We start from the raw sequence: 24429 nt of genomic DNA, 5'->3' as shown, positions 1-24429 counted from the left end.
CCACAGCAGCTACTGGAGCCACTGCAGTGACAATGCCAGATCCTTAACCGGCTGAACCACAGGAGAACTCCTGTTTTTTTATTTTATGGCTGTATACACAGTATATGGAAGTTCCCAGGCCAGGGATTGAATCTGAGCCTCAGCTGCAACCTACACCATAGCTACGCCAACACTGGATCCTTAACCCACTGAGCGAGGCCAGGGATCCAACCCACAACCTCATGGTTCCTAGTCGGATTCGTTAACCACGGAGCCACAAACTCCCGATAGATACGTAGTTAATTTTACAATGTTTTCCATGTTTTTTTTGTTTTGTTTTTTTTTTTCAAACCGGTTTTTAATGCGTCATTGAAAATCTTCACGCGGAGCCTTTTCCCAGCAGCCTATTTTTATTACTGGCAGAAGTCAAAAGATCCATGGCTTCAAGCCTTCATGGCAAAGCCATTATCTGTCTTTGATTTATTTTAGTCATTTTGAAAACATTCATGGAGGTTATTAAACATTTACTCTTTGTATTGAGGAGAAGGAAAAGAATGTTCATTTCTGTCCAGTCTGTTGGAAGAGAAAAAGGATGTTAGAAGCTGGTGCGCAGCCGCTCTGAAGGGTGTCCATGTTGCAGAATGTAAATTACACATGATGTTTTACTGTAAGATGACAGTTGCTATGCAAGGCTCTGAAATCCCAAATGTAGGATCTTGTAATGAGTGGCATTACGTAGGGAGATGCTTCTGACTCGCTGCAAATGAGAAAAAATCCAGAAGTACAAAATCCAAAAAACTCAATGGTTGCACTTTCTTTTGAGTTCCATTGTTGTTGCAGTACTTCATTGCTGAATGGGAGATGGTGCGTGTTGGCACACCCTCAAAGGTGACTGGAAACGAATTTAGAGCCAAGTAGAAGTTTCGGTCAGGATGGCTTTGTGGGTGTTTCATAAAGTGATGAATAAAATCTAGTCAACAGTCCCGACACAGTGGGGTGTCAAGGCAGGGAAGTCTGGCGCGGGGCACCATATGCAAGAAGTTAAGTGGTGCTGGCGCTAGACCCACAGTAGCAATGCAATAATGGCGTATTCCATGGCACCCCACTTACTCCAGCCCCCAGAAGAAATCGGTCCATGTTGCTTTCTTGGCATTTGTAATCCACTTCGCAGTTATTGCCTTGCCCATAACAATCATATCAAGGTCAGCCTCAATAGTCATAGTTAGCATTCAGTGAGCGCAGACTGTCCCAGGGTAAAGTTATCCAAATTTTCCTGCTCCATAAACATTTTGTTCTTTCAATAATCAAGGGAAAAAAAATCAGTGACCTCTTCAAAATAATCAGGATAGTCAGGGTCCCTTTTTTTTTTGCTTGGAAAAGGTTTCTGAAACATTTCGTCTTTTTGTTGTTGTTGTTGGGTTAGGACTTTCGATGGTAAGCCAAGCTGCAGTTTGCAGCAATTTCAGACATCTGCTTTCTGATGTTGCTGAAAGCATCCCCCCCCACCACATTAAACCCGGCTTTGGGATTGTACGGTGATGTCAAGTTTATTGAAACATTTTCACATTTGCTTTCTTTGACCACAAGAGTCATTTTACTGTAACATATGCAATTAAACAGGAATGGTGTCAACGCAGTGACATTGATAGGCTTCTCATTTGACTCTGCTGAATGCTCTGTTTTCATTTGTGCCGGACTGCCATGGACAAAGGTCTGGGAATACGAGTGACTTGCCCTAGGTAATAGAAAAGTGCATTGTTTTTTGTTTTATCGCTATTGTAATATTATCATTAAAAATCTAAAGTGAGGAACGGGCTTCTTTGGGCCCAGAGCTCAGAAGCCAACACTGACTCTTCTTTGGCTGGATTGAAATCTACTAGTTGGTCTTGGCCCTACCCGCACGTAGCGAGTTGGTTACGGCTCCTGTTCAAGGAAAAGGGAAGGTGAGAAAGTATCAGAAGGGGTATAGAGTCCTGTGTGACTCAACTATTCGCGAATGTTCCTCTGGGCCTTGGACAAGTAAGAACTGATGGGAGAAGAAAGGGCTAAGAATTAGGGGGAAATGGGGGATTGGGGGGTGTGGTGGATGGCACCTTAATTGCTTACCTACCTCCACCCCCACCCCCCCCAATTCTCTCTCTCTCTAGCTCTTTTGTGAGCCCCACGTCATCCCCTCAGTTTATGGTGGTTCTGTCAAGTCTGGCAGGCCTCCTGGGACACATGTTTACAGACGGAAATGACAAGAGGCGCTAGAAAATTCACAAGGTTTTTTTTTTTTTTTAAACATGTATCACTATGTATGTTTGTATATGTTGATATATTTAAAGACTCACTGAAGTCTGCCTGAAATGACCGCACCCCCAAGGGGGAATTTTCACAATTTAACCAACTTCAGTTCTTGCCAACTGTGAGACTACCATGAGGCGTGTTGAGGAGTTCCCGTTGTGGCTCAGCGGTAACAAACCCAACTAGTATCCACGAAGCCGAGGTTTTGATCCCTAGCTTTGCTCCGTGGGTTAAGGATCCCCACGTGGCTGTGGCTGTGGTGTAGGCCGACAGCTGCAGCTCCATTTCGACCCCTAGCCTGGGAACCTCCATATGCTGCAGGTGTGGCCCTAAAAAGACCAAAAAAAAAAAAATGTTGTATTAGATTCTCAAAGAAGTAAGACCAAATTAAAAGTCTGGGACTGCTTCTTGGGAATGTGGTTAAGGTCTAAGTTGCCTGCAGATCAAAAGGACTAACCCTTTGACTTGCAGATGCACTGAAAGGGAGGGAGGGGAGGCAAGCTGCAAGCCCTCAGGAAGTGGAGGGGCCCAGCCCTCTACCAAGAATTGGTGCGGAAATTCACCAGAGCCAGGAAACTCCATGACAGCCCGACCAGGGGGCGGGGGGCTGGGAAAAGGTTCCTCTGGAGATGATGGATGGGCGGAGAGGGGAGAAAGGGGCCCAGGACCAAAGAGATGTTTTCAGCATCAGCCAGCTGCAAAACAAAACGGCTTCCTTTTTCCTACACGTTCTTCGAAGCGCCCATAAATCCACAGCCTGCTCCTCAAACTACAGCCAGATGAACGCAGCTAGAGCAGCAAGCCTGCTCCTCTCCGATAGCAGCCATGCCAGGGCTGCAGCTGGCCCCATCCCTGCGGATGCTCTCCTACGAGCCACGCTGGGCCCCTGGGCCACTCACAGGTGCCTCGTATGCCCCGCACTTTGTCAGCTCCGCTTTATCCCATCGGCCAGAGCGGCGCCCACGGCCAAATCCAAAGCCACGTGATTAAGACAGTGTCTCCTTTCTCTTTAGAATGAGCAGCTGCAAAGTCACCTAGGCCTGGATCCAGAGCAGGGTAAAGAATTTGAGGCAAAAATGCCATCCACTGCAGCTAGGTTAGAGATGTCACTCCCCCCCCCCCCCCCCGCCCCCGGCTTTCTTTAGTGTTTTTTCTTGTAAAAATGTCAAAAAAAAAAAAAAAAAAAAAGATTCCAAGTGAAATACTTCTCAAACAGGACCCGGGTCTCTTCACACCTCCTGAGTCTCCAAATTGATGAGATCCAACCTTTCATGATCAGCATCATGAGAACAGGGGCAGGGGTTTTTTGGTTTGTTTCCATCCCACAGCGCCCAGTCATGTACGATGCACATATATGGTGGGCGCTTCAGCTCCTGGACAGAACGACCCTCACTGCCCCCATCCGCGATGCGCAGATGCTGCGGCATCATCATCCTGATGGGTCTTTTCCACTTGGAAAGACCAGTGGGACTACATCCTGATACACACAGGGCGCCGTCCTACTTACACGCGGGACCTTGAGCTCTCCAGTTGCTGGGCAGCCTCCCTAAGAAGCGACCGAGCATTCTGCTTCGGGTTCCCAGAACCTCACATTAGGCGACCTGGACGTGACGCCAGCTGGCCCTGTGCTGGCACCGCAGAACTCATCGGGTCTCCTTGGCTTTGCAGGTCTGTGTAACTCGGCCGATAGCTGGATGATTGTGCCCAATATCAAGCAGAACCACTACACGGTGCACGGTCTGCAGAGCGGCACCAAGTACATCTTCATAGTCAAGGCCATCAACCAGGCGGGCAGCCGCAGCAGTGAACCTGGGAAGCTGAAGACAAACAGTAAGTGCCGAGAGCTGGGAGGCTCTCATCTGCCCTCCCTTCCGCTGCCTCCGGCTTCCTTCCTTTTCCTTTTCCCTGTCTCAGCCCTCACCGCCTACAGGGTCAGAACGCACTGAGTGCCAGCAGGGAGTCCTGGATTTTTGCATCCTCAGATCCCTCTCGGTTCCAAGCCGGACATACCGTTGGGGCTCTGTAAATGGCACAGAGTGTTCTTTTCTGTAGCAGCAAAGCCAATTAATAACTTTTTTTTTTTTTTTTGGGTCATTGCAGGGCCGAGGCACCTGGAGGTTCCCAGGCTAGGGGTTGAATGGGAGCTACAGCTGCCAAGCCTACACCACAGCTCACAGCAACGCCGGATCCTTAACCCCACTGAGCAAGGCCAGGGATGGAACCTGCATCCTCATGGATGCTAGTCAGATTCATTTCCGCTGAGCCACAATGGGAACTCCTAATCACTCTTTCTTCAGGAATTTTTTTTTTACTCTGCTTACCTGTCCAGGTGCTCAGTCAGAGGGGATGCTGGCCTCCTGAACACATAAGCAATGTCTGGCCTCATTTTTGGTTGTCAGAACTGCAGTGGATGCTACTGGTATCTAGTGGGTAGAGGCCAGGGATGGTAGGACAGGACAGCCTCCCAGCAAAGAAGGATCTGGGCTATCCGTACATCTTGTAACACTGTCATCCCCCCCCTACCCCCGCACCCACATGTGTTTTATTTTATCCTGTGCTGCTTTCTGTACATCTTTTTGATTTAGAAACACGATGCTACATACCACGGTATTTCTTTGCGTAAGACCTCCCAAGAGAAGGTCAACTGGAGTATGTCAACATGACATCATGGTAGAGGGTTGCCAACCGCTCAACAGGAACTGCTTCTAAGAGGAAGCTTCATTGAACCCAAATCCTTGGTTTCAGTTGTGTTATTTTGTTCCAGATACATGTGTTTAAGATACATACTCTTAAACAAGTGTAAGCACCTTTCTCCCCTCATGGTTTCTGCTGGCAAAGAAGGAAGCGCCTTCAGAGATTAAGGAAAAAATGGATACCTACACTGAGGTTAATTCTGTAGAAGTGACCCTTGACTCATTTGTGCTTCGGTTGGTTTTACGACAGATCATGTATTCATTTCAAAGGGACAGGTCATGTCATCTATTTCTAGACTGTCGTCATTGAACAGATGTTACTAAGTTACATACAAGAGGCTGGTAAGTTTTTTCTGTAATGGGCCAGATGGTAACGCTTTGGTGCCGTGGTCTCGGTCACAGGTATTCAGCTCTGCCACTGTTGTGCCAAAGCACAGCACGGCCCTGCTGCTTTAAAACTGCATCCACGGAGTTCCCGTTGTGACTCAGTGGGTTCAGACCCCAACAAAGGGTCCTTGAGGATGCGGTTTTGATCCCAGGCCCTGCTCTCAGGGGGTTAAGGATCCAGCGTTGCCATGAGCTGTGGTGTATGTAGGTCACCGAAGCAGCTCAGATCCCTCATTGCCATGGATGTGGCTGTGGTGTAGGCCCGCAGCTGCAGCTCCGATTCGACCCCTAGCCTGGGAACCTCCCTATGCCGTGGGTGCGGCCCTAAAAAAAAAAATAAAAAAAATAAAACTTCATCAACAGACGGAGGGAGTGGGCTGGATTTGGGCTACCAGCTACAGTTTGCCAAACTCTTAGGTGGACAAATACGACAATGAATTGAAGTCTTTAATGATTAATTGGTTCCCTGAGCTCTTTGGTCTTTGTTGATGCAAAGCCTCGAATCATAGATAGAGTAGGATCAGAGTTTCCTCGAGAAACACAACGGAGGCACAGGTGGAACGTGCTCCTTGAGGATGCAGGGGGCTGGGCCTGGCCCTGCTCAGCGCATGTATCAGTGAGGGTGTGAGCCGAGGCAAGCACCATGTATCTGACCATTCGAGAAGCCAGTCTTTGCCCGCCTGTAATGTTCTGATCTTCCTCCCTGGGAGAAGGGCAGGCGGAACACAGCCTTCATTTTACTTATTTTTTATTTTTTTTATTATAGTTGATTTACAATGTTGTCAATATATAGCCTTTATTTTTAATTAAAAAAAAAATTTTTTTTTTGCTTTTTTTTAGGGCCGTACCCACAGCATAGGGAGGTTCCCAGGCTAGGGGTCCAATAGGAGCTGCAGCTGCCAGCCTCCACCGCAGCCACAGGAACGCCAGATCCAAGCCGTGTCTGCGACCTACACCGCAGCTCATGACACCACCTTAACTCACTGAGCGAGGCCAAGGATTGAACCCTCAACCTCATAGTTCCTAGTCGGATTCGTTTCCACTGCGCCATGACAGGAACCCCATAGCGTTCATTTTCAATGATGGGTGCTTTTATGGAATTCCTTCCTAATCCGCCCATTAGTGTGTAGTTATTTTTAGGCACATTCTGTCTTCCACCTTTAAAATCTGCCATCTTTTTTTTTCTGGCCACACCTGCGGCATGTCGAAGTTCCCAGGCCAGGGATCGAACCTGTATGACTGCTGTGACAATGCTGGATCCTTTAGCCACTAGGCTACCTGGGAACTCCAAAAAAACTGGCATCTTTGAATCAAAACTATCTTTAAACTTGGCTTCTTAGGGCATACTTTATCCCTAATAGTTGCTGGTATGATCATTCCTCAGAACTTTTTTTTTTTTTTTAAATGAGACAAGCCACAACTTAAATGACACCTGGAATCCAGTAGGTCTTTATAGCCTTTGAGAATACTCACTGCCTGCTCAGCACTGGAGGATTCTCTCAGCTCCCCTTTAAGCTTTTCTGTGTTACGGACAGAAAGCTCAAATGTGGCAGCAAACTACAGCCCATGGACCAGATTCAACGGCCTGATTTTGTAAATAAAGTTTTATTGGCACACCCGTCTGTTTACCTATGTCTCCGTGCTAGGCCAGCAGTGTTGATTAGCCCCAGAAGAAACCACGTGGCTGGCAGAGCGGATAATATTTCCCATCTGGCCTCTTGCAGAAAGAGTATGCTAGTTCCTGATCTAAATGGAAGGATTTTAATTGACGTAGAGTTGGTTTACAATGTTAATTTCTGCTCTACAGCAAGCTGATTCAGTTATACATACATACATACTAATATATACTTTTTTAAAAATACTCTTTTCCATTATGGCTTATCCTAGGATGTTGACTATAGTTGCCTGTGCTATATGCATTGCTCATCCATTCTGTAGATGCTACCTTACATCTGCTAACCTCAACCTCCCACTCTATCTTTCCTTCCCTCCCCCTTGGCAGCCACAAGTCTGATCTCTGTGTCCATGAATCTGTTTTGTAGATAGGTTCATTTGTGTCATGGTTTAGATTCTACATATAAGTGATATCATATGGTATTTGTCTTTCTCTGACTGACTTCCCTCGTCCAATAATCGCTGGGTCCATCCATGTTGCTGCAAGTGGCATTAGTTCATTCTTTTTTATGGCTGAGTAGTATTCCATTGTGTGTGTGCCCCTTCTTCTTTATCCATTCATCTGTTGATGCACAGGTTGTTTCCATATCTTGGCTATGGTGAATAGTGCTGCTGTGAACATAGGGGTGCCTGTATCTTTTTTGAATGATAGTTTTCTCCAGGTATAGGCCCAGGGGTGGGATTGTTGGATCCTCTGGTAATTCTATTTTTAGTTTTCTGAGGAACGTCCATGATGTTATAGTGGTTGCACCAATTTATATTCCCACCAACAGTGTACAGGAGGGTTCCCTTTTCAAAAAATTTAATAGAATTTTTTTTTTAATTTTTTGTCTTTTTGCCATTTCTTGGGCCGCTCCCACGGCATATGGAGGTTCCCAGGTTAGGGGTCGAATCAGAGCTGTAGCCACCAGCCTATGCCAGAGCCACAGCAACACGGGATCCGAGCCGCGTCTGCGACCTACACCACAGCTCACGGCAATGCCGGATCGTTAACCCACTGAGCAAGGGCAGGAATTGAACCCACAACCTCATGGTTCCTAGTCGGATTCGTTAACCACTGCGACACGACGGGAACTCCAGCAATTTGTTTTCATTTGTAGACGCTTTATTATGGCCATTCTGACTGGTGTGAGGTGATACTTCATTGTAGTTTTGATTTGCATTTTCTAATAATGAGCAAATTTGAGCCTCTTTTCATGTACCTCCTGGCTATCCGTCTCCTGTGGAGAAATGTCTGTTTAAGGCTTCTGCCCATTTCTCAATTAGATTGTTTTGTTTTGTTGTAGAGTTGTATGAACGGTATATGTTGGAGATTAAGCCCTTGTCATTGCATCGTAGCAAATATTTTCTCCCATTCTGTCGGTTTTCTTTTGGTTTTTTAATGGGTTCCTTTGCTGTGCAAAAGCTTGTAAATTTGTTTAGGTCCCATTTGTTTATTTTTATTTCTATTGCTTTGAGAGACTGACCTAAAAAACATGGGTACGATTTATGTCAGAGAATGTTTTGTCTTATGTTTGTGTCATATTTAAATCTTTATGCCATTTTGAGTTTATTTTTGTGCATGGTGTGAGGGTGTACTTTAGTTTGGGGGGGTGTGATTTTTAAAAGATGTCGTAAGGAAATGGCAACAGAGTTTTATATATTAATCTTTTATCCTGCTGCTTTGCTGAATTCGTTTATCAGACTGATAGCTAAGTATTTTAATTTTTGATGTGATTTTAAAAGCAATTTTTTTTTTTGCTTTCCATGCTATTTCATGGTTAATGTCAAAGAATGCAGTTGACTTCTGTATGTTAATCTTGTACCCTGCTACCTTGCTGAATCCTTTTATCAGTTCAAGTAGTTCGTGTGTGGAGTCTTTAGGGTTTTCTGTATGTAATATCATGTCATCTGCATATAGTGACAGTGTTACCTCTTCCATTCCAATTTTATTTTACCTTTTATTTCTTCCCATGCTGTTGTCACATAGTGCATCCACATCTTACAAAGGACTGTGTGAGCTCATGAGGGCAGGAACATATGCGTCTTTACTATTTTATTGTACTTTTTAAAGGCTGCATCTGAAAATGTTATCAGTCATTATTACAACCCACAGTTCTTTTCATCTTCCTCTCTTTGTTTTGTAAACCTGCTTCCAGGCCAGCCATTTAAACTGGACCCCAAGTCTGCTCATCGAAAGCTGAAGGTGTCCCATGATAACTTGACAGTAGAACGGGATGAGTCGTCGTCCAAGAAGAGCCACACACCTGAACGCTTCACCAGCCAAGGGAGCTATGGCGTAGCTGGAAATGTGTTCATCGATAGTGGCCGGCATTACTGGGAAGTGGTCATAAGTGGAAGCACATGGTAGGCAATTTTATCTGTTGTCCTCTAATTTTTCTTTAGGTACAGTTGTTTTAAGTGTGGTTGACCTACGATGCTGGGTCAGCCCTGGGTGCACAGCAGAGTGACTCAGTCCCATATACACATGCATAGATATATGCGTATGTCTATATTGATATATCTTCTCCTTCACATTCTATTCCACCAAAGGTTATTACGATATTGAACATAGTTTCCTGTGCTACACAGCAGGACCTTGTTTCTCATTGATTCTGCCCACAGTAATTTGTATCTGTTAATCCTCAATTCCCAACTCATCCTTCCCCCTCCCTTTCCCCTTGGTAACCATGAGTATTTTTTCCAATGTCTATGAGTCTTTTTCTCTTTCATAGGTAAGTTCATTTGTATCATTTTTTTTTTGTCTTTTTGCTATTTCGTGGGCCGCTCCCGCAGCGTATGGAGATTCCCAGGCTAGGGGTTGAATCGGAGCCGTAGCCACCAGCCTACACCAGAGCCACAGCAACGCAGGATCCGAGCCGCGTCTGCAACCTACACCACAGCTCACGGCAACGCCGGATCGTCAACCCACTGAGCAAGGGCAGGGACCGAACCCGCAACCTCATGGTTCCTAGTCGGATTCGTTAACCACTGCGCCACGACGGGAACTCCTGTATCATATTTTAGATGTTTCATTTAAGTGCTAGCAGATGGTATTTGTCTTTGTCTGACTTACTTAGGATGATAATCTCTAGGTCCATCCATGTTGCCGCAGATGGCATTTTCACTTTTTTATGGCTGAGTAGTATTCCATTGTATGTATGTACCATATCTTCTTTATCAATCAGTCAACTGCTGTTACAGTAATGCTGCATAACAAACACCCCAAAATTTAGCACCTTCAACCAATAATCATTTCCAGTTGCTCAGTGACACCCTCATTGTGGGTTAGCCAAAAGGCTAATCTCAACCAGGCCTTGCTTTAATCTATAGGTTGGCTCTAAGTCTGTTCCATGTGTTTTTTTCATCCCCCTTGGACATGTGGGCTACCCAGGCCCACGTGACTCAAGGAACCCAAGGGTGCAAGCCCAACTACATAAGCACATTTGCAACCTCTGCATGCATTCTATCTACTCCCTTCTCATTGGCCAAAGCCAGGCACCTGGCCAGGGCCAGTGGTGCAGGGGAAGCATATGCCTCCCATGGAGTTGAGAAGAGGAAGTGAATATATACCAAGCGAAAAAAAACACTCTTTCAACTCCATTTATATTTTTATTTATGTCAAGAATTGAGTCCTGGGCTCGGGGAGAACTAGTATGCTAGCTCTGTTTTCATGCTGTAAAATGTAGGTCAGCAGACTAGAGCCATTGAACAAAACTGTCTTAGGGGACCCCAGCCAGGCCCATGCTTTTCCGTATTGTCTATTGCTGCCTTTGAGACACACAGCGGCGGGGAGGAGGAGAGACAGAATGCTATGGTCCACGAAGCCCTATTAGCTCTCTGGCCCTTGACAGAAAACGTTCACCTATACTTACTCTCGAACAGCGCTCTCTTCATTATTTAAAAAAAAAAAAAAAAGAAAAGAAAAGCAACTTTCTGGGGCCTTGTGTATTTGTTGATTCTAGACTGGGCCCGTCCAGAGCTGAGGCTGGGGGTGAAGCCGTGATCCTCCACCAGGACCCATTGCAAAGGGCCCCTGGGAGTCGGTGCAGCGACTTGAGCCCACTGTGTTCTCTCAGCCTGAGGACGGAGGTCAGGGCAGTCTGCGCTGGAATTAGTTACCCCCGCGACATTAACCTTAACACGCTGACCTTGCCTTTTCCACAGCCATGACTGCACCCCCTTCTGCTGGCCGTCTGTCTTTCAAATGCCCACTTAAAGGTGCTCAAAAAGGGAGCTACTGAATTTTTATTTAACCAGCCCTTATGCAGCACAAGTGAAACTAGAAGTATTGTATGCTCTAGCAATTCATATTATTAATTATTAGATGATCTAGCAATCCCACTCCTGGATACATATATCCCACTCCAGACAAAACAGTAATTCAAAAAGATATATGCACTTCCATGTTCAGAGCAGCACTATCTACAGTAGCCACGACCCGGCAACAACCTAAATGTCCATTGACAGAGGAATGAATAAAGATGCTATGGAACATAGCCAATGGAATACCACTCAGCCATGAAAAAAACGCAATCATGCCATTTGCAGCAACATGGGTGGACCTAGAGGTTCTCGTACGAAGCACCTAAGTCAGAGAAAGACAAATATCCTGTGATCGTTTATAGGTGGAATCTAAAACACATGAACTTACCTAAGAAATAGAGTCACACAGAAAACAGACGTGTGTTTGCCAAGGGGAAGGAGGATGCGGGGGACAGATGGATTGGGAGGTTGGGATTAGCAGAAGCAAAGTGGTATATATGGGACAGATAAACAAGAGTCCTCCTGCACAGCCCAGGGAACCCTATTCAATACCAATGATAAACCATAATACCAATGATAAGCCATAACGGCTTACTGTGAGGTACTTAAATGAGTGATAGCTTTAAAAACAACAACAAAAAAAAAAAAAACAGGAAACTTCGTAACTGGAAGATGATGCGTAATCGTTGTTAGTTTTGAGGTAAGGATGCGAAAACATTTCTTCTTTCAAAAGCAAGCTTTCTTGTGAGGATCATGGTACACCTATAAATGTAATAAAATGCATGGAGTCATTAACATGAAAAGATCCAAAAGCAACCGTTCTACAGTACCAACTGGACAGAGCACTGGAAACCAGCTATGATGGGAAAAATAAAAATCATTTAAAAGAAAAAGACATTCTGGAGTTCCCATTGTGGCGCAGTGGTTAACGAATCCGACTAGGAACCATGAGGTTGCGGGTTCGGTCCCTGCCCTTGCTCCGTGGGTTAAGGATCCGGCGTTGCCGTGAGCTGTGGTGTAGGTTGCAGACATGGCTCGGATCCCGCGTTGCTGTGGCTCTGGCGTAGGCCGGTGGTTACAGCTCCGATTCGACCCCTAGCCTGGGAACCTCCATATGCCGCGGGAGCGGCCCAAGAAATAGCAACAACAACAAAAGACAAAAAAAAAAAAAGACATTCTACCAAAAAAAACCAAAGCCACCTTTCACTTCAAACCTATGCACATAAGGCACTAAGTCAGTCCTTTGTAATGTTGGTACCGGTCAGCTGAATTCCACAAGTCAACACATAAGCTCAAGTGTCTTATTTCTCTTAACAACAGTGCCTGTATTAGTCAAGCAAGTCGGTTTTTTTTCCATTGTGACCCTCACGATTCTCTTTGCCCAGATCATTCCTGGTCCAACAGCCCCCCTGGAGGATGGAGATCCTTCTGCCGCACTGGGCTCTGGGCCAGGCTAGCATTTACAGTTTGTAGCCGCACTGGGGCAAGACAAAAGCCCCAAGGAAAATACGGTGACTTTTTGCAGGTGCAAAAGAGCAAACATCTCGTGTTAATTAACGGGCTTTATTAATCTGGGAAGGAATCCAGCGTCTAAATAATTAGAGCCTCATTAATAATTACTTATGATAAATGATACCCGATCTTTATGAGCTCACTGCCACTGAGCGATGGCGTGGAGAATTCCCGGGACCACTTCCGTTCTACAAACACCGATCCGCGTTCCCTTGAAAACACCCTCCAGGGGTCAAAACCAACGCAGGAGGTGGGGGGAGACAACTTCAAAAATTAAGAGTCAAAGCGCGGCCATTGACAGATGCATTTGTGTCGACCTCCGAAAATGCACCCCTAGAAAGCTGCTTAAGATTTCCCGGGAGGCATTAGCTGGGACACGGTGACCCTGCACGATCCAATGCCTGTAATCCCTTGATTCGGAACAGCTAATGACACCTTTTCTTTTCTCGGGCACATGTGTCCCGACTTGAAAGTAACACGTTTGTTGTGATCCACGCGATGGGGCGTGTGAACATGGCTCTGCCAATATACTTTGTGCCTTCTCCCGCTCTCCCTGCGTATGTTAATGAAACATCACCTCTGCCTGCACTTTTCCAGCTCAGGAGACATCAGTACCTAGCTTTCCAGATTAATGGTAGTATAATGGTATTTTCCTTTGCTTAATCGACTAGAGACATAGTTACTCTCTCCCTCTAATGCCGTTAATGTGCTCTTGGCGTTTTATGAAAGGGAGTTAACTACAAAAGGGTCCGTGCTTGATGACGGTGCCTCAAGTTCGGGGGGGGGGGGGGCGGCGAGATCTGAATGTTGCTCCTAATTTAACCTTCTCTTGGTTTTCCCATTTGCTAAATGAAGTCACTCATACCTGCCACAGCTACTTCCTAGGGGGTTCAGTTCAAGTTCAAATGGAAAATAAATGTCAAGGTTCTCTAATAAAAAATAAAAATGGTGTACAGCACCAAGAAGGAAACCGTACAGACATGTGGCTATTCTGTGATGCAAACTCAGGTTCCAAATTATCTGCAAAGGGAAATGGTGTCTTCCAGGAAGAGGGACCGTCTTTGGGGAGAATGTTTAAAAATTGCAAAATGAAAACCTTTCCAGAGCATCTGTTAGGGCTCAGAGAAAAAGAGAAGTCATTCTTGGGGAGCCAGATGCCTGCTGGAGCCCTGGAAGCACTGGTCAGGGAGCTGGTACTCCAGTCCACGAAGCCAGAAAGTGAACCCCCAGCCCAGAGGCAAGGATAACCCCCACCAGTTCCCCCACCCCGGCCCCCCGCCCCCAGAAGCTTCTGCCAACTCACCTCTCCAGTGTCTGGGAAACAGGGCGTCCCCTCCTTTTAGAGCTTCTGGACCTTCTGCAAAGGTGTCAGTGGCAGAATCTGACCCGGGCTCCTTCTGGGCAGCGCAGCCCAAGCATCTAAGAAAGGGAAGAGAGGAGGCCAGTCTGACAGCACACGGGCGGCTACACTGGGCTTCATGGATCATCAATTCCATCACCTTCTTTTAACTCGGTGATGGCGTGTTTTTTGTTTTGTTTTTTTGTTGTTGTTGTTGTTGTTGTTGTTGTTGTTGTTGCTATCTCTTGGGCCGCTCCCGCGGCATATGGAGGTTCCCAGGCTAGGGGTCGAATCGGAGCTGTAACCACCGGCCTACGCCAGAGCCACAGCAACTCGGGATCCGAGCCGCGTCTGCGACCTACACCACAGCTCACGGCAACGCCGGATCGTTAACCCACTGAGCAAGGGCAGGGACCGAACCCGCAACCTCATGGTTCCTAGTCGGATTCGTTAACCACTGCGTGCGTGTTTTATATATATGTGTAATATATACACATACTTTTAAACACACCACTTTTTTTTTTTGGTCTTTTGTCTTTTTAGGGCTGCACCCCCGGCATATGGAGGTTCTCAGGCTAGGGGTCTAATCAGAGCTGTTGCTGCCAGCCTACACCACAGTCACAGCAATGCCAGATCTGAGCCACATCAGCGACCTACACCACAGCGCACGGCAACGCCGGATCCTTAATCCATTGAGCAAGGCCAGGGATCAAACCTGCAACCTCCTGGTTCCTAGTTGGATTCGTTTCCACTGCGCCACGACGGGAACTCCTAGACACACCACTCTTGAAGTGATTGTATTTTAAATCCAGCACATGCTTTTTGAAAGAAATGTCATTTTTCAAAGACCAGTGAGGTTTTTCTCCCTGCAGTGGGTAAGATACCATATGTCATTATCCAGTTAGATTGGTTTTTACTATAATCTGTTGAGAACTGAACTCTGGGAGTTCCCGTTGTGGCTCATGGGTAATGAACCGAACTAGTATGCATGAGGATGTGGGTTCGATCCCTGGCCTCCCTCAGTGGATTAAGGATTCCTCTTTGCTGTGAGCTGTGGTGTAGGTCACAGACGCAGCTCGGCTCAGGCATTGCTGTGGCTATGGCATAGGCCAGCAACGGTAGCTCCAATTCTATCCCTAGCCTGGGAATTTCCATGTGCCACAGATGCGGCCCTAAAAAGACCAAAAAAACCAAAAAACAATTGAACTCTGAATCGATTGGCCTTTACTAAGAATTATGTGTTTTCGGGGTCCCTGTTGTGGCACAGCAGAAATGAATCCAACTAGGAACCCTGAGGTTGTGGGTTCGATCCCTGGCCTCACTCAGTGGCTTAAGGATCTGCTATTTCTATAAGCTATGGTGCAGGACACAGATCCTGTGGCTTGGATCCTGCGTTGCTGTGGCTGCAGTGTAGGCTGGCAGCTGTAGCTCCAGTTCGACCCCTAACCTGGGAACTTCCATATGCGGCAAGTGCGCCCCCCCCCCCAAAAAAAAAACAAAAAAAGAATTATATGTTTTCTATATGGGAAAAGAATCTGCAAAAGGATATATATATGTCTGTGTACACATATATACGTATAACTGATTCACTTTGCTGTATACCTGAAACTAAAGCCACGTTGTTGACGTTTTTTAAAATAAAGAATGCTAGGATTTGCTTATCTTAGTAACTATGAAATACTGTGAATATTATGGAGACACACCTCAGCAGAATGAAAAGAGATCAAGACACTTGGAGCATCGAAGAAAGAATTCTTACCTTTTTTTTTTCTTTTTGCCTTTCTGCCTTTTCTAGGGCCACTCCCGCAGCATATGGAGGTTCCCAGGCTAAGGGTCCAATCAGAGCTACAGCTGCCAGCCTACAACACAGGCACAGCAACTCAGGATCCAAGCCACATCTGCGACCTACACCACAGCTCACGGCAACGCCAGATCCTTAACCCACTGAGCGAGGCCAGGGATCGAACCCGCCACCTCATGGTTCCTAGTCGGATTCGTTAACCACTGCGCCACGACGGGAACTCCAAGAATTCTTACCCTTTTTTTGAGCACTGAGAGAACATTGAGAATAACTAGGCTATCCATCTGCTCAGAGACATGTTTAGCTTTTTAAGGAATAGAGTAGGAAATAAAATCAAAAGGACTTTTCTGGTGGGGAAAGACATTCAGTTCTTGAAGTTTGTGGCCTTTTGAAGCATTCTAGGTTCAGATTCTGAGTCCAGTAGTTATTAGTAATATGTCATTAGGCCAAAATTATACATTAATAGTTCCTGAATACTCTACACCAGGCCTTGGGCCCGGGATTTTACACATTCTCTCTCCTCCTCAAAAGAGCCCTCAGATACGAGGATAAGATGAGAACACTGAGGCTGGGAGTTGACAAGGCACTATTAGCCCCATTCACAAAGTCATTTTCCAGGCTTTGACAGACATGATGTCAGTTGAAAAAGTCACAGGTGGTCCAAAGGAGAAGTCTAGGCCTCTGCTAATATGGGAACCATGGGCCACATGCAGCTATGTAAATAATTCGATAAAGATTCGATAAATGTAGGAGGCGCAGTGGCTTGATGATCTGGCTTATTCGTGTGGAGCCACAGGTTTGATCCCCAGCCCTGCTCAGTGGGTTAAGGATCCAGCATTGCTGCAGCCGTGGCTCAGATTAGACCCTCCCCCCAGGCCTGGAACTTCCATACGCCATGAGGGAAGCCATGAAAAAAAAAATTAATTTTTACTTTTTTGTCTTTGTGCCTTTTCTAGGGCCGCTCCCACGGCATATGGAGGTTCCCAGGCTAGGGGGTATCATCGGAGTTGTAGGCGCCAGCCTACACCCCAGCCACAGCCACGCAGGGTCCTTAACCCACTGAGTGAGGCCGGGGATGGAACCCGCAACCTCCTGGTTCCTAGGCAGATTTGTTAACCACTGAGCCACAACAGGAACTCCATCAATTAAATACATTTCAAGTTCAGTTCTTTTTTTTTTTTTTTTTTTGTCTTTTTTGCTATTTCTTTGGGCCGCTTCCGCGGCATGTGGAGGTTCCCAGGCTAGGGGTCGAATCGGAGCTGTAGCCACCGGCCTACGCCAGAGCCACAGCAACGCGGGATCCGAGCCGCGTCTGCGACCTACACCACAGCCCACAGCAACGCCGGATCGTTAACCCACTGAGCAAGGGCAGGGACCGAACCCGCAACCTCATGGTTCCTAGTCGGATTCGTTAACCACTGCACCACGACAGGAACTCCCAAGTTCAGTTCTTGGGTCTCACCAGGCACAGTACCAGTGCCCAAGTGTGGCTCGTGGCTACCATATCGAATAGAGTAGAACATTTCGGTCATTGCAGAACGTTCTATTGGACGCCGCCAGTCTAGAGAATTCACTGTGTGGGTCCTCATCAATGTTAAAAAAAAAAAAAAGAAAAGAAAAGAAAAGAAGGGAGTTCCCCTCATGACTTAGTGGTTAACGAATCCGACTAGGAACCATGAGGTTGCGGGTTCGGTCCCTGGCCTTGCTCAGTGGGTGAAGGATCTGGCGTTGCCATGAGCTGTGGTGTAGGTTGCAGACGTGGCTCGGATCCCCTGTTGCTGTGGTGTAGGCCAGTGGCTACAGCTCCGATTGGACCCCTAGCCCGGGAACCTCCATATGCCTCGGGAGTGGCCCTAGAAAAGGCAAAAAGACAAAAAAAAAAGCAAGCCCAAACACCAAGTTCAGAGTCTCTGGTACTGTCCGAACTGGAAAGGGGACGTGGCCAAGGACAGGGGCCCCTCTCTGCCACTCTGTTGGCAAGGCAAGGCAAGGCACACCCGTGTCACAATGCCTGCCACGCTTTCGAGGAAGGCGAATGAACAGGGGCTCGGAGAATCACACCTTCCTGACACACACACACACCCCCCCCCCCCCCCCGCCAAGGACCACGGAAAGGATGCCGCATCCCCGCACAGCAGGCTCATCGTGGTTGGCCTTGTGTTTCCGCAGGTATGCCATCGGCCTTGCTTACAAATCGGCCCCGAAGCACGAGTGGATTGGGAAGAACTCTGCTTCCTGGGCGCTGTGCCGCTGTCACAATACCTGGGTGGTGAGACACAACAGCAAGGAGGTCCCCATCGAGCCGGCCCCCCACCTGCGGCGCGTCGGCATCCTGCTGGACTACGACAACGGCTCCGTTGCCTTCTACGACGCCTTGAACTCCCTCCACCTCTACACTTTCGACGTCACCTTCTCGCAGCCCGTGTGCCCCACGTTCACTGTGTGGAACAAATGCCTAACCATCATCACGGGCCTGCCAATCCCAGACCATCTGGACTGCACAGAGCAGCTGCCGTGAGCCCCTGGCTCCACCGAGCGATTTGCTGGGGAGTCCGAAGGGTGGCGGCCACCGTATCGGGGACAGAGAAAAAAAGCACAGGCTTCCAGAATGTCATTCCATCTCGCCAACAAGCATCCAGACACCAGCTACACTAGGACGCCCCACAGGCAGTTCCCACCCTTGTCCCGGGTAATGGGATTCAGTTCAGGCCTTCATTCGTGTCTTTAACCGTTTTGTTCTGTATTCACAGGAAAAGGTGTATTGATAAAAGCAACGTAGCCAGGATCACGGACGCCCAGGAATGACCTGGTTTTGCACAGGAGGCGGCCCATACGTTGACCCGCTGTTACCACCTTGATTCCATCACAGTCCATGGGCTTGGAGGAAAAAAAAAAAAAAATCTTGAGTTTTGCGCGCGTCTTTACCTCACATCGTCCATCCTACTGATGCCGCTGTAGGTCCGGTCGCCCCCACGCAGGGCTTCATCTGCAACTCCTTTCAAAATAAAAAAAGAGTTTTGAACCTAGTAGGGAAGTAAACCGACTTTCTAACTCTGGTTTCGCTTGAAGGGGCTTTAACTCTGATGTCTGAAATATGTAGTGGATGCAGGAGGATGGAGAGAGCAAAAGAGCATGGAAAAGAACGGACCTGGGGGCTTGGAATCCGCCGCGGTGAAATTGGTCCTTCCCTTCCTGATGGCTGGTGGGGATGATGCCGACAAGAAAGGTTCTGAAACCTCTGGCCCCATCCTGCCCTGTGTTGCCCGGGCTTAAGGATTCTGGGAGCACATTAAGAATGACAATGCCGCCATTGCAGTTTAAACGTGTGTGTGTGTGTGTGTGTGTGTGTGTGTGTGTGTGTGTGTGTGTGTGTGTGTGTGTGTGTGTGTGTGTGTGTGTGTGTGTGTGTGTGTGTGTGTGTGTGTGTGTGTGTGTGTGTGTGGCATAAGAGGTAGGCATCAGGGTTACCGTTATGATATTCTTGCAGCATCGTCAGCAATGCCAGCCGCAATCCGTGGAAACCCTTTTCTGGCCCCACGAGCCTGAATTGAAAATTAAATCCTATCAATCTGAAAAAAAAGACAAAGCAGGACCGTGCCATCGAAATGAGTCGCTTTGACTCCAACGGCTAATTCAAAAGTTCAGGCTGATGAGCGTTTTAGGAGAGGGAGGATTCTAGGTCTTGCTCGAAATGTATTCTTTGAGTAGTTTCTTTAGGCCTGTGACGTGTCTTCACTGTGTTTAAGAGCCTGTGCCCCCTCCCCTGAGTCATTTTCCTTGGTCGCTGGGAATGAGGAATCGGCCTTCTCTGTCACACGTGGCAGCACCGCTTTGGATGGCTTTTGCTCTCCTGGACACTAGCACGTGGCCCCAACCCTCGCTACCACATCCAACTATAGGTCACCCGAAAAACACTTACTATTTATGAGTTGTTAACAAGGGATGTTGCAAAAAAAGTACTCTTCTCTAGTATACGTGCCTCAACAGTTATTATAAAGACTTTGAAAAATCAAACACCTCTTGAAAGATGTAGAAATCCCTCTATATTCTAGTATAGTTTGCCATAGAGAGGTCCGAAAAAAACAAAAAAACAAAACAAAAACAATCAAACTCCCTCTTCTCGTGCTGGAACCTGCTCAGAGAACCTACGAATGCAGTGTCAGATGGGATTCTCAGCATGCTCATCTGACGACTAGGAGCGATCCGTGCATTTAGGCTTTTTTAAGCGGGCCTTGAACTTGGACCAGGGATCTGGCATTGGGTCTGCCTTGACAAAGGGTAGGACATCTATAAATCCTTTCCCTCACTAAAATATTTATCTGGACTCCTGGGTTGGCCATTTTGACTGCACAGAGCGATGGAGCTAGACAGTGTTTTTACCCGTTGTTTTTATGGAGCCCATCAACCAACTGGTTCTTTGATAAGCGTCCATAGACCGGCTGTTTCAGCATCACCTTATTCGATGGCGAGTCTGGACGGCACAGGCGGCCTTCCCCGGTGCTTCTGGCAGATGTGCTCCTTTTTTCGTAACAGATAGATTCTATATATTTACTATATTATTTATACCCAGATGAATATTTTGATAGTTCCTTAGGACAATTTCACACCTAAAAGATGGGCGCCTCAATGGGGGAAAAAAATCATTCTCTGCCAACTTAAGGGGTTTGTGGTGGTTGTTTTTTTTTTACAATATGAAAACCATGTGCATTTGCCTTCCTGCGTAAACCAGAAGGGGTGGCTGAGTAGTTTTTACACGCTTTTTTGGTAGCTGGATAACAGATATTTTCATGCACTTTGTACACGAAGAGGTTTGGAATGAAAGAGTCTAAAACTCAGCTTCTGAGGTTTTTAAATCATGGTCTCCAGGTACAATAAACCCTACAGTTTGCCTTATGATGTTCAAAAAAAACAAAGCATTTATGAGGACACTTGTTTCCATGAATATAATGCTTTTCAATCTAAAGAAGTTACTCCTCCAATTTTCCCTGCAAGCCATTTAGGTTATGTTCTGGCTCTTTTTCTAAAGGACAGGAGGGATGATGTTATCTTTTTGTTCTGGAAGTCTCGCTCTTTGCTAACTTAAAAACATTGCGGATAGGAGCAGTTCCTCTTTTTTCCATGTTGTCCTATTTACAGAAAAAGATGTATATGGTGCCAGGGCCACCGTGTCGCCTTTCCTTACTGTAATGATGTCGAAAAGATTTCCATGGGGATCTTTTTTTGGAATGTTTGAAAAACAGATGCTGTCAACATTTGCTGCAGTACAATTCTTGAAATGGATCGGGGGCCCGGCCTTTTGCTCTCAAGGTTTCTAAGTTCACAGGAAGCATCGCAATACAGAGGAGAAGGAGATGGCAGGGCCGATTAAACGAAGCCACAACACTGCATGCAGTGCCAAGCAAGAGTGCCAGGGCCGACGTCATGCATGGGTGAACGGGGCTGTCGCCATCTCGAACTGCTTAATCGTGTCTGGACAAGGGGCCTGCGTTTTCAGTTTGCCCTGGGCCTATGCCAAGTATGTAGCCAGCCCTCCTAACAGAACTCAGAAACACAGTACCCACCCGTCTGGTGGGTACACATGAAGAACCCTAGGACCCAGGGTTGGAAGTGGCTGGCCCAATCAAGCAGCGATCTGGATGGAGAAAGATGACAGTGGGGGATGCGGGGGCGGGGGGGGACGTTCTTTCCAGCTTGAAAATGACTTTGAAAGCAGACTGCACCTATTGATGAGAATTTCTGCTGGAGAGGAGGAAAAGGCCTGATGACAAACAGGCATTTTATTACAGTGCTGAGATGCGACTTCCGGAGGAACCGAGCCAGCGCCGCCCCTGACCTCCCCCCCCTCCCGCCCCGGGAACGTGGAATTGTGTTTCGCCTCCAGGCACAGAGGCAGTGCTTGCGGAGACACACAGATGTAATGCTGTGCTTTTGGTATTGCGAAGCCGGCGATCTGGTCTATCCTTCGAGAATGTTTAAAAGGACTTAAAGACGGTCAAAGGGGGCAGGAGGATGTTTTTAAAGTAGGGGTTCTCTACTGGGGGGCGATCCGGCCAATGTCTGGAGGCATCTGGGGGGGGGGGGGTCACAACTGGAGGTGGGGAGGATGCAACGGGCATCTAGTGAATAGAGACCAGAGATGCTGCTTAACATCCTACAAAGCACAGCACAGCCCCCATGACAAAGAATTATCTGGCCCCAACCATCCGGTAGTGCCCTGGCTGAGCAACTTGTTTGGTTGGTTTTCTAAGCCCAACTTTCCTCAATATTTACTTTTCCTGTCATCGAGTTGATGCCTGGGGTACCAAGAAAAGCAAAGCAAAGGGGGCACCGAATCCTCCACGGCAGAGGCTCCTTCCCTTTAAAAAAGATGTAGGAAACGGTTTTCAAAATCTGCAATCCGAAAAGCAACCCACGCCTGTGTCAGTCGGGAATCTACGGCGAAGTGTCACAAAGCTCTGGGTGTCGCGGGCTTAGTTTGGAAATGCCAGGTCGGTTCTCTGTACACTGCTCCTTTCACCTCAACAAATTCAGTCCCTGTACCCGAGTCACACCGCCACGCCCTCAGCCCCACTGTCCATTGCTGTTGCTTTCTGATTCAAAATAAAGTCATTTTTGTGGTTCCAAAGCCCTTGGTCTCTGCCTGTCTGTTGCCTTTTCACCACTGTGTGTGTTCACATTCCAAATGCCACAAAGATTTATGCAACATCATCTATTTTTTGGTACTGCTGTGCGAGATGGAATCCATTTTCTTTCTTTTTTGTCTTTTTGTATTTTCTTGGCCGCTCCCGCGGCATACGGAGGTTCCCAGGCTAGGGGTCCAATTGGAAGTGTAGCTGCCAGCCTACGCCAGAGCCACAGCAACGCGGGATCCGAGCCACATCTGCAACCTACACCACAGCTCACCACAACGCCGGATCCTTAACCCACGGAGCGAGGCCAGGGATCAAACCCGCAACCTCGTGGTTCCTAGTTGGATTCGTTACCACTGAGCCACGACGGGAACTCCGGAATCCCTTTTCTTTTATGCCTGAAACTTTGCCGAGTCTACCAGGCAGCCTCTCTCTCCGTTCAGAATACGGTTTCAAGATTCAAAATACTGCCCAGGGAATTTAAAGACACAAAAGAAAACCTCTAGAGGTACAGAGAGGAGAAGAACAGCTTGCTTTCCAGTCTCCTGGACTGGTGGAGCAGAAGAGGGCAAGGATGGTTTGAGCAGGTGAGTTGGGGGGAAGGGGTCTTTACAGCTTGATCTGGAACAATCCCAGCAGTTGGTCCAGAAATCCATCCCCGCCCCCTCCCCTGGCTCATGGGACTTGACTTTCAAGAAAGATGCAAGCCTTTTTGATCTAAGTCAGTGCTCTGTGATATCGATGGCACCTGTGCCCTTGTTCGAAGTGCCAGCTCTCCAGCCCTGCTCTGCGGAACCTGTGGGGTTGGGACCCAGCCATCAGCCAGGCAACCAGCCCTCGGGGGATTCTGACACTAGCCAATGTGTGTGAAGTGTGCACTTAAAGAGAGTTCCCTTTGTGGTTCAGCGGGAATGAACCTGACTGGTATCCATGAGGATGCAGGTTCGATCCCTGGCCCCTCTCAGTGGGTTAAGGATCCTGCGTGGCTGTGGTGGAGGCCGGCAACTGTAGCTCCAACTTGACCCCTTGCCTGGGAACTTCTGTATGCTGCAGGTGCGGCCCTAAAAAGACCAAAAAAAAAAAAATGCGCTTAGAGCCTGAAGTATCTTTTCAAGGATAAAAGATATGTGACATCATCTAATGCACTGACTCTCAACCTGGCTGAGCATGAAAATCTTTTAATTTTTCTTTTCCCAAATGTCGATTCCTGGCTCCCATCCTGAAAGATTACAGATGAGAAGGTGGAGCGCTTGGTCCAGCACCCCATGCTTTCCTTCAAGGCCATGCTCAAGTGCAAACAGGATTGGCAGCGCTCTAGTGGCCCCGGGCTCAGCCCCTTATCTGCAAAGGTCAGGGAGTGGCTATTTTAGGGTTTGCAGGCCACACTGTCTCTAGCAGCTGGAGAGTGACGGCAGCCAGAACAGGTGCATAAATGAATGGCCAAGGCTGTGTTCCAGTAAAACTAAAAAACAGGCACGCGGCTGCATCTGGCCCCTGCTGTACAACTCCTGCTGTCACAGATACAGCCCCGGGGCTGGCAGCCTGAAAGCCCCAGGGCTTTTGAAACCCTCATTTGCGGAGGTCTCAGCCCTGTCCCCTCACGGCTCTGGCCTCAGTACGCTCACGAGTCCTTTCCAACATTGAGTTACAGCAATTCTGAAATCACACAACTCCTCATGCAGAATTAGTCACAGGATGCTTAAGAAAAGGCCACTCAAAGGCTTTTCAAAGACCCTTTCGTGCAGCCGAGTCGACTGTACCAGTTCTTTTTTTTTTTTTTTCTTTTTTAGGGCCGCTCCCGCAGCATATGGAGGTTCCCAGGCTAGGGGACGAATCGGAACTGTAGCTACTGGCCTACCCCCACAGCCACAGCAACACCAGATC

General features: G+C 47.4%; 1 protein-coding gene across 2 annotated transcripts in view; it reads left to right on the top strand.

The window, feature by feature from the left end:
- MID1 (midline 1) overlaps window positions 1–19280 on the top strand; it is a 184599-nt gene extending 165319 nt beyond the window's left edge. For both annotated transcript variants that reach the window (XM_047765353.1, XM_047765352.1), the window contains exons 8-10: window positions 3934–4095; window positions 9158–9365; window positions 18086–19280. In XM_047765353.1, coding sequence (XP_047621309.1) covers window positions 3934–4095; window positions 9158–9365; window positions 18086–18434 — 719 coding nt within the window. In that variant the 3' untranslated portion in view covers window positions 18435–19280. The remainder of the gene's footprint in view (window positions 1–3933; window positions 4096–9157; window positions 9366–18085) is intronic.
- Window positions 19281–24429: the final 5149 nt, after the last annotated feature.

Source organism: Phacochoerus africanus, chromosome X, assembly GCF_016906955.1.
Source record: "Phacochoerus africanus isolate WHEZ1 chromosome X, ROS_Pafr_v1, whole genome shotgun sequence".
Lineage (NCBI taxonomy): Eukaryota > Metazoa > Chordata > Mammalia > Artiodactyla > Suidae > Phacochoerus > Phacochoerus africanus.
Note: the sequence above shows the minus strand (reverse complement) of the source record. Positions and strands in the feature narration are given on the sequence as shown.